General features: G+C 33.2%; 1 protein-coding gene across 1 annotated transcript in view; it reads left to right on the top strand.

Annotated features, from left to right (window-relative positions):
- The window catches only part of LOC149530767 (uncharacterized), a 49102-nt gene that overhangs the window by 12337 nt on the left and 19302 nt on the right, over positions 1-17463 (top strand). The window contains exons 4-6 of the mRNA XM_089808238.1: positions 330-406; positions 541-660; positions 915-1019. Coding sequence (XP_089664364.1) covers positions 330-406; positions 541-660; positions 915-1019 — 302 coding nt within the window. The remainder of the gene's footprint in view (positions 1-329; positions 407-540; positions 661-914; positions 1020-17463) is intronic.

Genomic DNA, 17463 nt, shown 5'->3' with positions numbered 1-17463 from the left:
GTCATCCATATTCATGCTGAATATGGAGACTTATTCCTTGTGATCATGAAAGAAATTACACTACAAAGGGTCACCGATTAACCTAGTTAAGGGTTTTATCAATTTCATTCAAACATAAATATCTTAACTGATTCCCAACCAAATTCAGTGCTTCAAGAACCAAACCTATGGAATTCAAAGTGTTAACATATCCAATCAATGAAATGTTCAAAAAAAATGAAATGGACATGTAATATCTTGGATAACATTATTTTTTGGTATTAAAAATATTAGAGTAAACATTTGCCTTTGGTGGGTATAGCCTATGACTTGTTCTATCTTTATTGCAGTTGATAGACACACACAATTTGAGATGCTAGAATACATTGAAGAAGACTATAAGAAGGAATTGGAACACATTGAAAAGGTAAGATATATATATATATATATATCGTATTAGTTTTAAAATAGTGAGTAACAAGTGTAGTTTGAGAGATTTTCTTGATATGGATTAAAATGTTTTAACTTTGAAAATTTTACATATATTGTAATTTGTTGTAGGTTTTTTCTCCTCTAGTAGAGAAATGCAAGAAATATGGAAGGGCGATCTGCATTGGCACAAACCATAGAAGTCTTTCTAATCGAATCATGAGTTACTATGGTGATTCTCCTAGGGGAATGGTAAGTTCATTTGTTATTTATATTTCTATTAAGTTGGGTGTATAGATTGTATGTTTAAGTAAATTTTATTTTACTCTATTAGAAAATTGTTTTATGTTCATACGTAATGTTATTTATATTTTTTGAACATACTAATGTCCATTGTCTTTAAACAAGTGAAATCAGTATTTGAATTTGCATGCATTTGTCAAAAGTTGGATTTCCAAATCTTTGTCTTGTCAATGAAAGAAAGAAATTGAGTAATTATGGTCCAGGAATATCATTTTCTTGTTCTAGAGATGAATGTCCCTGGATGGAATTATCCATTGCATTTGGGAGTTACTGAAGCTAGTGAAGGTGGAGATGGGCGAATAAAATTTGTAAGTGGCATTGGAACAATTTTACAAGTTTTTTCTAATGATTCTCTTCCTCATTTTTGTGTCAAGATATCAAAATTTTTCTTATACCTTATCATGATATATGCTGACACTTGTCAATTTTCTATGCAAGATGGTTTGGTGATACAATTCTAGTTTCCCTGACGGAAGCTCCATAAGAGTAGATAGATCCATGTAGAAGACTTGCAAATCTTGTAATGCAAGCTGCTAAGCTTGAGAAAGGAGTGGTAAGATTGAAACTAGCTTCTTTATACATGTATGGTGTTGATATTTTTCTGAATCATCATTTTACTTTTAAATTTAGTATTGATATTTTAGAAGCTAATCTTTTCATAGGCTCCTTTTGAGCAGAAGCACTGCCACTACTTTGATTTCCAAAGGAGAACCAACCAACTTCCCATTTAGAAGGAGGTGCGTTATACTTTATTCTTGTAGGCTTGCTTTTTGCAGAATCTTTATACTTCCTTTTTCCCATTTGTTTGATATTCTCCATTTCAAATTATATTAGTGTTTATTTTTCCACAGTGGAAGTCTTGTTTAATTATTTCTTTTTGTACTTCTACTCAGTCAATATCTCGACTAAAAGAATTCAATTTTTTGTTGTTTGAACTTCTTAATTGATTCATTAAATTTTATCATTTTTATTTTTAGTCATTTAAAATCTTGACACTTGATCTGGGAAGCTCAAATTATAAAAGTGAGTTGGTCTTAATGTTAATATGTTTTTAAGAAAATTACATTTTGTTTCTTTATCTCTTTCTATAGATCATGCTTATCATTAATTGAATTCCTTTCACATGTACAGGGTGATGAGGTAGATTACAAGGGTGTTCTGCATCAAGATGGGTTAGTTTTAATATTTGTCACTCTTGATTAGTTGAAGGTGAATTTTGGATATAAGTTATTGTTCTATTCAATGATAGTTGCTATAATGTCTCTATTGCCCCAAATAGTTACTAAGGTGTAAAATTTCATTTGATTATTCTTAAATTCCTAGTACATGAAATGTGAATTTCTTAGCTTTGACTCTTTACTATATAACCTTTTTGGGTGCTATATTGAGAATGAAATGAAATGAATAACATTTTTTTATGTATTCTTTAAAGGGTGCTAGCTCAATGGAAGAGCACCTACTTTACAAGCAGGAAGATGGTGGTTTGATTCCATTATGCCCTATTATGACCAAGTACACTACCAAATATCTGACTAAATATACTATTGAATATGCTACTAGATATGTAACCAAATATATTATTAAATGTGCTACTAAATACACTATCAAATATGTGCCAAATATGTGACTAAATATGCTATTGAATATGCTACTAAATATGTGACTAAATATACTATAAAATATGCTACTAAATACACTACCAAATATGTGGGTAAATATACCAAATATGTGATTAAATATGCTACTAAATATACCACTATATATGTGACTAAATCCACTATCAAATACACGACTAAATATGTGATTAAATCGATGATCAAAATTAGTGATCAAATAAGTGACTAAAATTGTTTAGTATTATATTTAGTAGAGTTATAAATGACTAGATATTAACTACTATTAGTCATGTGACTTATTTTAGTCACATATATACAAATTTTAGTAGTTTTTTTAGTCACGTATTGCTATTTTGGTACTAGTGTAATAACTTGAACTAAAGAAGAGTCTAAAGCGATGAAGGAGCAAGCATGTTAGGAAAACCCCCTCATCCTAGGCATCTCCCTTTATGCAACAGACAAAGATAGGTAGATATTTGTTTTCCTACCCTAGAGAGAAGGACTATGTCTATAGGATATTTTATTCTATTCCCATGTGGCATCATTGGACATGCATTTTGTATATTGTACTTGATTTACATGTCACTTTTGACTTATGTTGGACATATTTGATGTACATGACATATTTTTTGTATATTATATTCGATGTATGACATATTGGACATATATTTCATGTATGGAATACTTGCAAATGATTTTTTTACAAAAAAATCTTCATTAACTCATATACTAGGATGTTTTCAATTAGTAAATCAAATCTTTTACACTCTTTCCCATCTTTTAGAGCATCTATCATAATCTTATATATTTTCCAAAATCTACGTTTTCATTTCCAATTTCATGTGTACTATCCATATGTTCACAAGTCAATAAATGTTGCAAACCACCACAAACCAGACATGCACCATTCAAGCATGACAACCTGTAAAATTGTTGACCATACCTCTTTCACATAAAATGGAAAAAATGAATTCCCTTGAAGATCTAGGTGGCTCCTTTATGTTACAACCTTGTAAAATAAACTTAGAATGCAAAAATACACATATATACCTTAAAACATCAAAATGGTTAGAAAATTCAATATTTACCCTACAACAATAAGTTGTATTTTTGTAATTTATCTTCACATAAAAATTTTTACGCATTTCAAAATATCTTTGACTTTGAGTAATTTTAATTTGAGGATACACAGCAATAAATTTTGCAAATAATTGAGTTTGAGTTGAATCAAAAAATTATTTTGCATGTGGATTGTAGATTCTACTACAAACCCTCCTTTTTAAATACATATATTTGATTAGGGGGAACATGTGTATTATTCTTCCAAAAACCTTCAATCAATTATTTTAAAGTTTTGCTAATTTTTTTATCCTTTCACGGTAGTCTACTACTAAATATCCATAACTCATTTTTGGTTGGATCTTCTACTCTTTCATGTCTTCCAATGGTTCTCATTAGAGTACCTCTACTTATCTTCAATGATTTTCTTGTGTTTCTAATGAGTTGAGATTTATTCATTTGGGTGCTTACAAATGTTTATGTAAGCATGCATCTTGTGGCATTATTGTCTTTGGGGCATAACTTACTACCCAGTTTGTCATATGCACTCATTAGATTTTAACAATATTTTTTTTCATTTGACTTATCCATCGTTCTTAGTCCAAGAATCTCCATGACAAGCCTAAATTTTAAATTCCTCATCATTCAAAAAATAATCGACATCTTCCTATCATATTGAATTCTTCAAAGAATAATCTCCATATCCAAATAACTTTTCTTTGAAATATTGCCAAGCATTGATTCCAAAATGTTAGTATCAATATCAATCAAATATATTGGATTTCTATAACAAAATGTTGGAGGTTTTCTAATATCTTTAGTGGACTTAACATTATAAGAATCAACACTATTTTGGGTGAATTTCGTACGTTCAATGTTCAAAGATGGTGTGCCTTGGCAATAAGATATGAAAGAAGGAATATCACCTACTAGGTATGTTGATGTTGTGCCTTCAACATGACATGATGGAGTGTGTATATTGTGAAACGTAGAACAAGATGCATCTTCAACATGAGACAATGTTGTGGCTCCAATATTGGAAGATAACATACCTTTACAATTCAACTGTCTAGTTCGGCATAAGAGTCACATTCATTCTCTTTGTCTTTCCCATTCTAAATCTTTGTTTCTTTCTCTTATTTCTTCCAAAGATAAATTGTCATTAGCGGCTTACAATTTTATTTGTTCATGTGATACTCTCATTTTATCTCTTTTACTTATCAATTCTCTCTCCTTCTGTTCCATCATTTGAATTTTTGGTTTCTTCCTTGGCATGATGGTGAATTCTACATGAAAAATAGTTGAAATATACAAATTACAATGATTTATAAACATCAAATCATTCAAACATACAAATTACAATATTTTTTATGGACAATATATTAAAACTTGTCAAATAAGAACAAAAATGATCTCTATAATTGTATTTAACATTTAAAATGCTAGGTGTTAACCTCAAATATGTTGGAATGTTGATCAACAATTGAAATAGTCAAGGTAAATGGTTCATTTTGGTGTTTTTGAAACTTCCAACACCATGAAAAGCACATTTATGTTGTAAAATCAACACATAATAGAGAATGTGGGCCTAACTCAATAGAAAAACTCCTCATTACCAATTCATGTGTTTGAATATAGTGTGATTGCCCCCCCCCTCTCTCTCTCTCCCTCTCCTATCGCGTACCTTTACACCTCATTACAATAGATCTTAGAACTAATTATGACACATTGAGACCCCTCTAATCATGTTAAATATTCTAGGATAATATGTTATTGTAGAATTGGTTGAAATGGGTCATAAGGTATCTTATGACCCCTTTTTCCCATTTCATGACAACATATGAACTCCTAGAGTTCCTACAATCCCTAGGGAAATTTTTTATAATAGAATGGGTTCAAATGGGTCATAGGGTACCCTATGACCCCTTTTGACTAATTAGAAAATATAGAATATGTCCATAGGTATCGTAGGATCCCTAGGGACATATGTTATCATAGAATGAATCGTAAGGGGTCATCATTGGTATGATGATCCATTAAGATCTATTAAGATCCCTTAATATGCATTAGGACCAATTATAAATTATTAATACTCCTTAGACCACCTCAATGGACTTATGATGTACACTAAGGGGTTAGAATATGTCTTAATGAGTCCAGATGTTATCTAAGTGATCATTTGACACCATTTGGTCCATTAGTACCCCTTACAACCCATTTGAACATTTAAGAGGCAATTGCAACCCCTTAGAAAATATAAACCATCAAAAGGCAATATATTTTAATTGTGTGATTGCTCTATAATGTGTACACACTACACAATCCACTACATTTTAGTAGTGTGATCGAGCTATTAAGTGATCACATTTTTTAAATGCATCAAAATTCACCAAACCTAAGGCTTGGATTTTCCTTAGAGATCCAACCCAAAGTTTTGGTGGTCTCAAACATGCATGAGATGTGTTAATCAATAAGCACACCAAAAATGCTTAATTTTTCTTCTATGCACCCCATCAAGTATCATCATGGTTGAATATTGATAAAATTAGGTAATGTGATATTGTATATCTCTTTCTTAGCTATTTAACCATATTAATTATTTTGAATTTGGACTTTTTCAAGCCTTTCAACTATAATTTATTCTAAATGTATGTCCTCTCTATAAAACCAACATATAGTCTCTGGGGGTTAGATTTTAAGTTGTTAATAAGATATTGCAACAAGTTAGTTTTATGAAAACTAGACTCCATTCTACACACTTTTTGAAAGAAAAAAAAATATTTTCAATTAGTTTTGATTAATGTCTAGGAGGTACATAGAGAGATTTCACATCTTTGAGATGTGCCCACTTACAAAATTTGTAAAAAAAATACATTAAAAAATTTAACAAAAAATATGGGATAAACTACATGGTGTTAGATAACTTCACACTAGAGTGATTAAAGTATTTCAAAAAAATAGTTAGAAGTTAAGGGGGGGCACACTTTTTACTTTGTTATATTTTTACTAAAAATTAGTACCACTTTCTATGACCCCTTTTTTGAGGGGCTTAAACTCCACGATTTTTTAAAGTAGTAGTTTAGAAACTAGATTTGGAGGATTGTGAATTTTTTTTTGGTTGTATTTTAGAATTTTGAGTGTAACTATCTTCAAATGCTTGTCAAAGAGTAGAATTTGTTGAATTCAAAAAAAATGTGGCACCTTAGACCCTGCTTTTGGTACCACAACTTGTTGCATATAGCACTAAGTAAATATAATACTAGTTTCAAAGTAGGGATATGAAAGTGAATATCAATCCCCTTCATGCTACCATTAGGGAATTACATTTGGACTTTCCCATAAGCAATAACCTTCAAGTAAGAGTTATCACCCAAATGCATCTTACCACCATCAAATGCTTCATACTTTGAAAACCAACCTCTATAAGAGGTCATGTGGAAAGAGGCACTTGAATATATCAACCAAACATCTTAACACTACTAAATTTGATAGAAAATTGCCATCACAGGTTTGTCTCAATTTTGGCATCACAACCTATCACTATCATAATTTTGATGACTCATTGTCAGAATTGTGATGGTAAGAGGTTGTGATGCCAAAATTGTGACATACCTACCATGGTAATTTGGTATCAAATGTAGTAGTGTAAGATTCATGTGTTCATGTCAAGGTTGCGATGAAAGAACCTACTTAGTCTTGAGAGGATGTTTTGTAGAGTCAGAATAAAAGAAAACCTTTTTAGCTTTGTTTTCTCCTTTTTGTTGAACCCTTTTCAAAGATGGCTAGAGGTTTGTTTTAAGGTACACTATTTTTCTTTGTACTTGTTACCAAGAAACTTGCATTCACATTTATTGTCATTTTTCTTACCTTTCTCCATTGTACTACCATTAGAAACCTTAGTCTCCTTATCCATCTCAAGGTATTTCCCTTGCATCTCTTCAGATAAAAATGAAGTAACTATACACTCAAATTTGAAAGTGATTGTTATGATTCCAATGCCCATCACAAGGTGATACAAGGAGTTCTGCAGAAAACAATAGTATAAGTTTGCATTTTTTATTATCATCAATCTTAACTCTAGTTCAATTCAGTTGAGAAATCAACGTATTATATACATTCATGGGTATGTGTAGGATCATGATCAACCAAACTATGGTCTTAAGTGGTAGTGAAAAACCAAAAAATCAAGGTTATGTCGACACATAATTTTAAAGTATGGACTTTATATCAAAAATTTGTAAATAAAGAATCTTTAGGAACTTGAATGTAATTTCTAAATACTAGAGCTTATTTGGAGAAAACATTATTTGATTGGTCAAAGTTTTGGATTTTAGTGTAGTACTACAAAAATTTTAGTGCAAAAATAAAAAGTAGGTTTATGTATGACCACCTTAATCAAAATCAAATGATGATATTTTTAAATATAATTATAGATATAAAAAGTAGACTCATGCCCAAATGTAATACATATCTTTGGGTTTTTTAATTCCAAATAAATAATTAAATATGAATTTTCTACTATAACTTTTCCAGAATAAAAAATTCCTATGTCTAAACACCTAAACTAATTGAAAAATTTACAAATTTTCCTTTTTTCTTATACTACGTAAAGCATAGAATGTGACAACTTTTGGATTTCAAAAATATCATATTGTTTGAAAGTTGTAGCTATTTTTCAATCAGTATGTCAATCAAGAGTTTGCAAACATCTTCATTAGAAATTAACTAATAAATACTTATCAAACTCATAATTTGACATCAATGATATCAATGGAATCTTGAGAGTGTTCTCAAAAAGCCCTTTTCATTTCATTGAATTTGGATGAAAAAAATATTGTCAGATGGCCAGTCAAAGTTTAAATGTTAAGAAAATATGGCTCAAACACTTTTTTGAGTTGACCAAATAAGTTTGGTAAATATCAAGCCTAATTGGGCACCTGATACAAAATAGGGTACTCGGTCCAAGGTTGGGTACCTGATGTAAAATCAGGTACCCAAAATGTGGTTGCAAAATACAAAATTTTAAGTTTGAGATAGTGGGAACCAACTGTACATTTTAAACCAAAAGGCTTACAACCATATTTAAATATATTTTACATTTAAGATATAATGATATTTGAATACTATTATTTTATATTTTATTATTGTATATTATGTAATACATTTTATTATTATAATATTATATATGATATTAAATATGATTAGATAGTATATTAGGATCATAATAGTATATATTGTTATATAGTATTCTATATTATCTATATATTATTATTATATATAATATAAAAAATATAATATTAAATATACTATAATATATATTTTAACAAGGTATTAGAAATTATTACATAGTATTATATAGCTTACTAAATTACAATATGTCCCAAGGTGTCCTAGGAACCTAGAGACATATGTTGTGATGATATGGGTCGAAGTGGGTCATAGGTTACATTTGACCCATATGATCAATTACAATATGTAGTTAGGGGTCCTAGGACCCCAAGGGACACATGTCCTGATGAAATGGGTTGAAGGGGGTCATAGGTTATCCTACGAGCCCCTTCGACACACTTGATCGATTATGGTATATCCCTAAGGGTCCTAGGACCCCTAGGGACACATGGCATGATCAAATGGGTTGAAGGGGGTCATAGGTTAGTATATGACCCCCTTTGACCCATATCATTAATTATAATATGTCCCTATGGGTTCTATGAACCTTAGGGACACATGTTGCAATGAAATGGATTGAAGGAGGTTAACCTATGACCCCATTCGACCCATATAATTGATTATGATCTGTCCCTAGGGGTCCTAGGACCCCAAGGGACACATTTTATGATGAAATGGGTCAAACGAGGTTGTATGTTAGCCTATGGCCCCCTTTGACCCATATGATTGATTACAATATGTCCCTAGGGGTCCCTAGGGACACATGTTAGGATGAAATGGGTCAAAGAATTCATGTGTTAGCCTATGACCCTCTTTGACCCATATGATCAATTATGATATGTCCCCAAGGGTCTTAGGACACCTAGGGACACATGTCGAATGGGGTTATAGGTTATCCTAGGAGCCCCTTTAACCCATATGACTAATTATGATATGTCCTCAAGGGACCTAGAACCCCTAGGGACACATGTCATAATGAAATGGGTTGAAGGGGGTCGTAGGTTAGCCTACAACTCACTTTGGCCCATATGATCGATTATGATATGTCTCTAGGGGTCATATGACCCCTAAGGTAACATGTCATGATGAAATAGTTTGAAGGGGATTGTAGGTTAGCCTATGATTCCTTCAATCCAAACGATCAATTACAATATGTCCCTTGGGCTCGTAGGACCCTGTGGGACACATGTCGCAATGAAATGAGTCAAAGGGGGTCATAGGTTAGCCTACAAAACCCTTCAACTGAAATGATCAATTACGATATGTCCCTAGGGGTCCTAGGACCCTAAGGGACACATCTCATGATAAAATGGGTCAAAGGAGGTTGTAGGTTAGTGTACAACCTCCTTTGACCCATATGATCAATTAAAATATGTCCCTAGGGGTCCTAGGACACCTAGGGACACATGTTGTGATGAAATTGGTCAAGGGGGTTGTAGGTTAGCCTAAGACCCCATTCAACACATATGATCAATTATGAAATGTCCCTAGGAGTCCTAGGACCCCTAAGGACACATGTCAAAATAAAATAGGGTGAAGGGGGTCATAGGTTAGCCTAGGACCCCCTTTAACCCATATGATTAATAATGATATGTCCCTAGGGGTCCTAGGACCTTGAGGGAGACATGTTAAAATGAAATGGGTTGAAGGGGGTCACAGGTTAGCCTATGAACCCCTTCAACCCATATGATTGGTTATGATATGTCCCTAGGTGTCCTAATACCCTAAGGGACACATGTCATGAAGAAATGGGTCAAAGGGGGCCATAGGTTACCCTACAACCCCCTTCCACTCATATAGTCTATTATGATATGTCCCTAGGGGTCTTAGGACCCCTAAGGACACATGTTATGATGAAATTGGTCAAAGGGGCTCATAGGTTAGGCTATAACCCCCTTCAACCAATATGATTGATTATGACATGTCCCTATGGTTTCTAGAACCCTTAGGGACACATGTCAAGATGAAATGGGTTGTAGGATATCCCATGACCCCCTTTGACCCATATGATCAATTACAATATGTCGCTAGGGGTCTTAAGACCACTAGGGACACACGTCATGATTAAATGGGTCAAAGGGGGTCATGGGCCTTTGACCCATATGATCGATTACAATATGTTCTTAGAGGTCCTATGAGCCTAAGGGACACATGTCATGATGAAATGGGTCAAAGGGGGTCATAGGTCAGTCTACGACCCCCTTTAACCCATATGATCAATTACAATATGTCCCTAGGGGTCTTAAGACCCCTAAGGACACATGTTGAGATGAAATTGGTTGAAAGGGGTCATGGGTTAGCCTACGACCCCCTTCAACCCATATGATCAATTACAATATGTCCATAGTGGTCCTAAGAGCCCCAAGCACACATGACGAGATGAAATGGGTTAAAGGGGGTTGTAGGTTAGCCTACAACCCCTGTCTACCCATATGATCGAATGTGATATGTCCTTAGGGGTCCTAGGACCCCTAAGAACATGTGTCATGATGAAGTGAGTTGAAGGGGGTTGTTAGTTAGCCTAAGATCCCCTTTAATCCATATGGTCGATTATGATATGTCCCTAGGAATCCTAGGACCCCAAGGGACACATGTCATAGTTAAATGGGTCAAAGGGGGTTGTAGGTTAGCCTACAACCCCCATTGACCCATATGATTGATTAAAATATGTCCCTAGGGGTCCTATGACCCCCAGGGACACATGTTTTGGTGAAATGGGTCAAGTGAAGTCATAGGTTAGCCTATAAACCCCTTTGACCTAGATAAGCAATTACAATATGTCCCTAGGAGTCCTAGGACCCTGAGGGACACATGTCTCAATGAAATGGGTCAAAGGGGTTATAGGTTAGCCTATAATCCCCTTCAACCCATATGATCGATTATGATATCTCCCTAGGTGTCCTAGGACCACTAGAGACACATGTCATGATGAAATGGGTCGAAGGGGTTCATAGGTTAGCCTACGATGCCCTTCAACCCATATGAATGATTACGATATGTCCCTATGAGTCCTAGCACCCCCATGGACACATGTCACAATGAAATGGGTCGAAGGGGTCGTAGGTTAGCCTACAACCCCCTCAACCCATATGATAAATTATGATATGTCCCTCGATGTCTTAGGACCCCCATGGATAGATTTCATGATGAAATGGGTCAAAGGGGGTCATAGGTTAGCCTACAACCCTCTTTGACCCATATGATTGATTACAATATGTCCCTAGGGGTCCTAGGACCCCCAGGCATACATGTCGTGATGAAATGGGTCGAAGGGGGTCATAGATTAGGGTGGACACATGGATCAGGGTGAGTGGGTGGAAACATGGGTTCCACATGATCTTACTCCATTTTCTATAATACCTTCTATAAGAAATTATGACATGGAAAGTTCAATTGAGCATGACCATCCATCAAATCTTCTTTAGCCAAGACATGTCTTTGCATTGGTTACACCATACGGGAACGATGAGAAATCATATTATTGGTTAGCACATTGTGTAAGATGTAAACAAAATATTGCACAACCAATTATAAATGATGATGGATTCGCATATCCTACTAGTTCAATTTCTATTGCTAGAATATGGCTAAGGACATGCATGCTTAGAAGGAATGGAATTCCCACATTCAAAGACTATCAAAAGCACAAAACAATTCTCATATATTCACATCTTATTATAGCAAAAAACATGAAGTTGTTGAAGCATCAAGGAAGACCAAAAGTAAAAGAACTTTTTACTATAAGTAACGCTGATCATGAATCCCTAATGGAGACCCTAAAGTAGAGAGAGGACCCTACATGAACACTCGACTAGATATATTTACTTCTTATGTTCTTTTGTTAATAATGATTTGGTGAACTGATGATAATCTTGTTTAAATTCAATTAAAAAATTATTATGTAGTCATAATACAGATTTTTTTTACAATATTGGAATGTAGGTACATAATGAAGACTAGTTGTGCATGAAGATCAAAACTAAATAAGTAGTGAAATGAAGAAAAATTTATTCTATTTTTGATACTATGATTTTTGACACTACGATTTTTGACACTGATTTTTGGTAGTTTTATATTTATGTAATGATGAAAAATTTGAGATATTGTAAATATAAACTTATTGATTTAATGTAAGCAATAGGGATATTTATACTTAATTCAATTAATGTGGAGGGAGCTAAAAAATGATATTTTGACTTTATACTAACACCAAACTTGCACTGTGCGTGATATTAAAAACTTGAGGGAGATTAAAAAATAATGTTTTTACTTAATACTAACCCTAGTGACACCCTTATTTCGACTGCAAAGAGCCTACAACATTCATGAGCACCCTGTACTGGAGAGTCTCTAAGATGCTCTAAGTGCATTTGGAGATTGATCTTCTGAGGATCATAACTTAGAGCTCATGGGGGCTATTAGTGAAACATTGAATGAGATCATATTTGTTTGGATTTGACACAATGATCTTGCCTAATGCCCAAAATTGTAGGGTGTGTCAATTCATTAGTGCATCATTGTGTAACTTTGAAACCTCTGATCCTGGCATCAAATCATTAGCACGATTAGCACCAAATGGGTGGGTGAACCTTATTGACACCCCTATTTTGATCACAGAGCCCGTATAACATTTGTGAACATTGCATACTAAAGCATCGCATAAGACCAAAATTGGGCTACTAAGACCAAATTGGCCATGGATATGGCTAATTGTAGACATCTTAAGGGACTACATACATCATTTCAACTAAACATGTATGCTTTAGTTTAAAATTAAACATTGCATCAAAATTTGATAATAAAGGTTGATAAAATGTTCTTCACAAATTAGTGCATTTGAATCGAATATAACAAACATGATCAAAATGAATGATATTCCATAAACATGAACAATACACATGATCCATGATAAATTGAACAATACTATACTAAATTAATATGTATATCCTTATGCACAAAAATGAAAAAAAAAATCACAAAATACATGTATCCATAGAAAAATTATATAATTATATATCAAAGTTCATGTATCCATAGATAAATTATGCAAATATATATCAAAATACATAGATTCATATACAAAATGTGGCTGATCATGCCATCAAAATGTGTATAATATCAATTTTTTTGTATACAATGTGGCATATACCATCTCAAAATGTCTCATGATGCATCCTATGACAACTATACTATCCTATGTTGCTAGTGGATCATCAAAATGTAGCCTCTTCACTAAACTAGGTGGATTGGATGCCTCCTACATAAAAAAAAAAGTAAAACCCAAAGTTAGACTACTAAATTGATATGATTCTATGTACCTAATATTGAATTACTCAAATGCATAATGTTCCTAATTTAAAATTTATAGTTATAAACTTTCATCATAAATACCTCTCTCATCGACCTTTTACGATGGTCAAGAGTCCTCTCATATGTCCTCAACAATGCTTGAACCTGGTTGATTGTGGCATGTATATGTTCAAGTATGGTATTTATATGGATCTAAAACTTAAACTATAACATTATAATTTATAGCATACTATATTTATAACATATAATCAAGAATTCAAAGTAAAACTTACCTCTGTTGACTCCTTTGGATATAATGGTTGCATAAGAAAAGATACAAAACTTTGATGTCCAACCTCCGACACACTAGGTGTTTCCTATGAGATACAAAAGCCTAGTTGTTAATATAATGGAAAGATTTTTAAATGAAAATAAGGGATATAAAAAATAAATGATACTTATAAATATGATGGGGCTTTCTCTATGAATGAAAATGCCAAAGGGTCTGAGATGTTGAATCTGCATGGACTTATCACCAGTAGCCACACCCTGTACAATAAAGAATGCAATTAAATTTCATTAGAAAAAATATTTTACAAGAATGCATCGATATTTAATCACTTTATAGTCACCTAATTACCTTTCTCTTGTCAATAGGTTATGCCTCATCCCCCACACTCTGCCACCTACCCCCCATTGATAGGTGATACCTATAAGAGAAAATAAAGATTAGAAACCATATATGTTCCAATATCAAATAGAAAAAGAATGAGAACACAACATAATTTACCATAGATACTCAAGGCCAAATAAAATAGTTGAGAGTGTGACATCATCAACCTATTGAGTTCCTCCTCAGTCACCAACTAAACATGAATGAGGATCACATACATGTATAAGTTAATATGGGATAAAAATTCTCTATTATAAAGATTAACTTTAAATCAAATTTGTCATAACAAAAAATGGTATACATGTACCGACACAGAAGGACCCCATGGTTCTACATGCTCCTCTTCTCTCACGTCAAGGTGTGTAGTCTTTGTAGGTGTTTCTATTGTATCATCCTCTTCAAATAGAAACTGATTTTCAGAATGATCACCAATGGGACCCAAATAAATTTTCTTGTGCATTATGGAAGTAAAAGGCACACAAACATGTGATGAGCTTGTTGATGTTGAACTCGCACCAACATCATCAACATGGGAAGGCAATAGTGACCTAGTATGGGATATCAATAGGCTACTCAATCTATGGATGGGTCTAATAGTCTAAGAGCTAGCCTTTGCAATGATATCAGGATGTTGCAATGGAGGAGGGGGGAGGCATCAGTATGGGTGACAAAAGTGCCAACTTTTTTCCACTAGACAAAGGGTCTATCCTAAGGAGCTCCTCCTCCTACACCCATGTTGGGCCTCATGCCCCAGTAGTTCACCTTGAGGCCCAACACAAATTCAACATATAGTTTTCTAATTAAATAGAATGAGACCTCTAAATTATTGTGTGGAGGTTTTTCAAAAACCATCCACCAATGATCCCAAAAGTTTGTACACATGGCCTCATTTGTGCACCATTTAATTTATAATTTGGACTTATTATGTTCTACTTTTTTACTAGTTTTTGGTCTCACAAAAAGGTTATCTATATCATCTTTACTTATGTTTAGGGTCACAACCTCATCATAGTCCAACCCATCCTCAAACATTGCATGTATTTTCTCATGCAAGTGAAGAGAAACATTTTTTTCATTGGTAAGTCCCTCAATATTATCCACCATGGTGTTTAATGTGGATAACATGGGAGCCAATGAAGCTATATTGTTATATGTAGCTTGAAAACCCCTCAGTTCAGCAAGATTTTCTTGTATCAAATCTTCAATTTGATGAGGATTTTGAGGGGGTAGTGAAATTTTTGGTGGAGGGTTGTGGGGGGGTATTGGATCATTTGGTGGAGAGTCTCGAGAAACTCTATTTCATAGCTCAGTGCTATCAACATCATTTGGGTCATCCATGCCTATTAAATTTCAAAGAATCCAAAAATTACTATTTGTATTAATAGTTTTTAATTAAAATAATAAAATCAACAATTTCTATTAAAAAACATAATTTTAAATAGATTTCAATGAAAAAAATCACAAACAAACAAACAACTTATTTGAAATTTCCTAAGTCCTATATCCGATTTCAAATCATATACCCAATATGGGGGCTAGCAAATAGCACAAACAAACCACAAACAATAAAAAATAATAATAATGCACTCAAAACTTTTATTTAAATTTTTGGTTGTAGGTTTCAGGTGCCTAATTTTATATTGGATACTTGACATGGGGTTGAATATCCGATATGGATCAGGTACCTAAAATGGGTTGGTATCACATTTTTGCTTTGGTATCAAGATGGGTGAAAATAAGTCAGAACAGATTTTGAGATGCTTTTAGACATTTTAAACTCTACTTTTTTCACATTGCCACTTTTTGGTATAAGATGATCTTACACATAGCCACATTTAATAAATAGTAGATCCTCCTTCCTCTATCCTTAAAGGATACAAATTATTTTCTCAAGAATAACCTATTTACCAAGGATTTCCTCTAATAAATATTAGCAAGATTCTTCCAAATCTCAACTATAATTTTCTCTTTATGCACATTTAGAAGGATATATTCATCCAAACCAAGTCTTATTAAACCTTTTACTTTCTAATCTATTGTACTCCATACATCCCACATTATAGTTTGGGGTTTCATTAAAGAAACTATAGCCCATAAATCTCTATCTGTGAGCATGCCCTCTATTTTGAGTTTTCACAACTCAAAGTTACTGTCATTAAACTTCTTTGTCTCTATCATATTGGATATTCTTGTCATATTGAACTTGCATCAAGGCTACCAAATCTTCCTCTATGATATTTCCACTAGACCAACATAAAAACTCAATAGTAGCAAAGCTAGTCAAACTCTGATACCAATTGAAAGGAAACCAATGTATAAAATACCACCTCCAAATGCTAAATCTAACACAAGAGAAAATGTATATATTTCTTACAAGGCCTTAAACTAGTGTAGATTAGAAGACACATAAAATAAAATTTAAATAGGTAAAACCACAACACTAGATATATGTCGGAAATCCCTTTCAAAAAAAAATTGTCCCCACTCCAAAAGCTATTCTCAATTGTATTATCAACAATAACCAATTCTTATAATACAATTCATATACCTAGAGAAATTTTGATATATAAAAGCTTCTTAGAAGATATCCAACCTATCATATAAAACACACTAAGACACCACATACTTATAGAGCTCAACATAGTAGAAAGCACTCATGATTTTTAAAACCAACTCCATTGATAAAGAGGCATGAGTAGTCATAAACAACAACTTGATAAACTAGTGGCACATTGCTTATAGCCCTTTTGATACAACAAAGAATAAATCATCCATAATGATCACCTTTCCATATGTAACAACTATCTCACACCACTTGTTAAAATTAAACTTCATAAAAACATATGAACTATTTGAAAATAACTCTTCATGACTCTTCTATCAAACTACAAATCACAATATACATAATAGAAAATCATTATAATTCCAACATAGCAACCTACAACA

Source organism: Cupressus sempervirens, chromosome 11 (assembly GCF_028749045.1).
Source record: "Cupressus sempervirens isolate cs-2001-9-10 chromosome 11, ASM2874904v1, whole genome shotgun sequence".
Lineage (NCBI taxonomy): Eukaryota > Viridiplantae > Streptophyta > Pinopsida > Cupressales > Cupressaceae > Cupressus > Cupressus sempervirens.
Note: the sequence above shows the minus strand (reverse complement) of the source record. Positions and strands in the feature narration are given on the sequence as shown.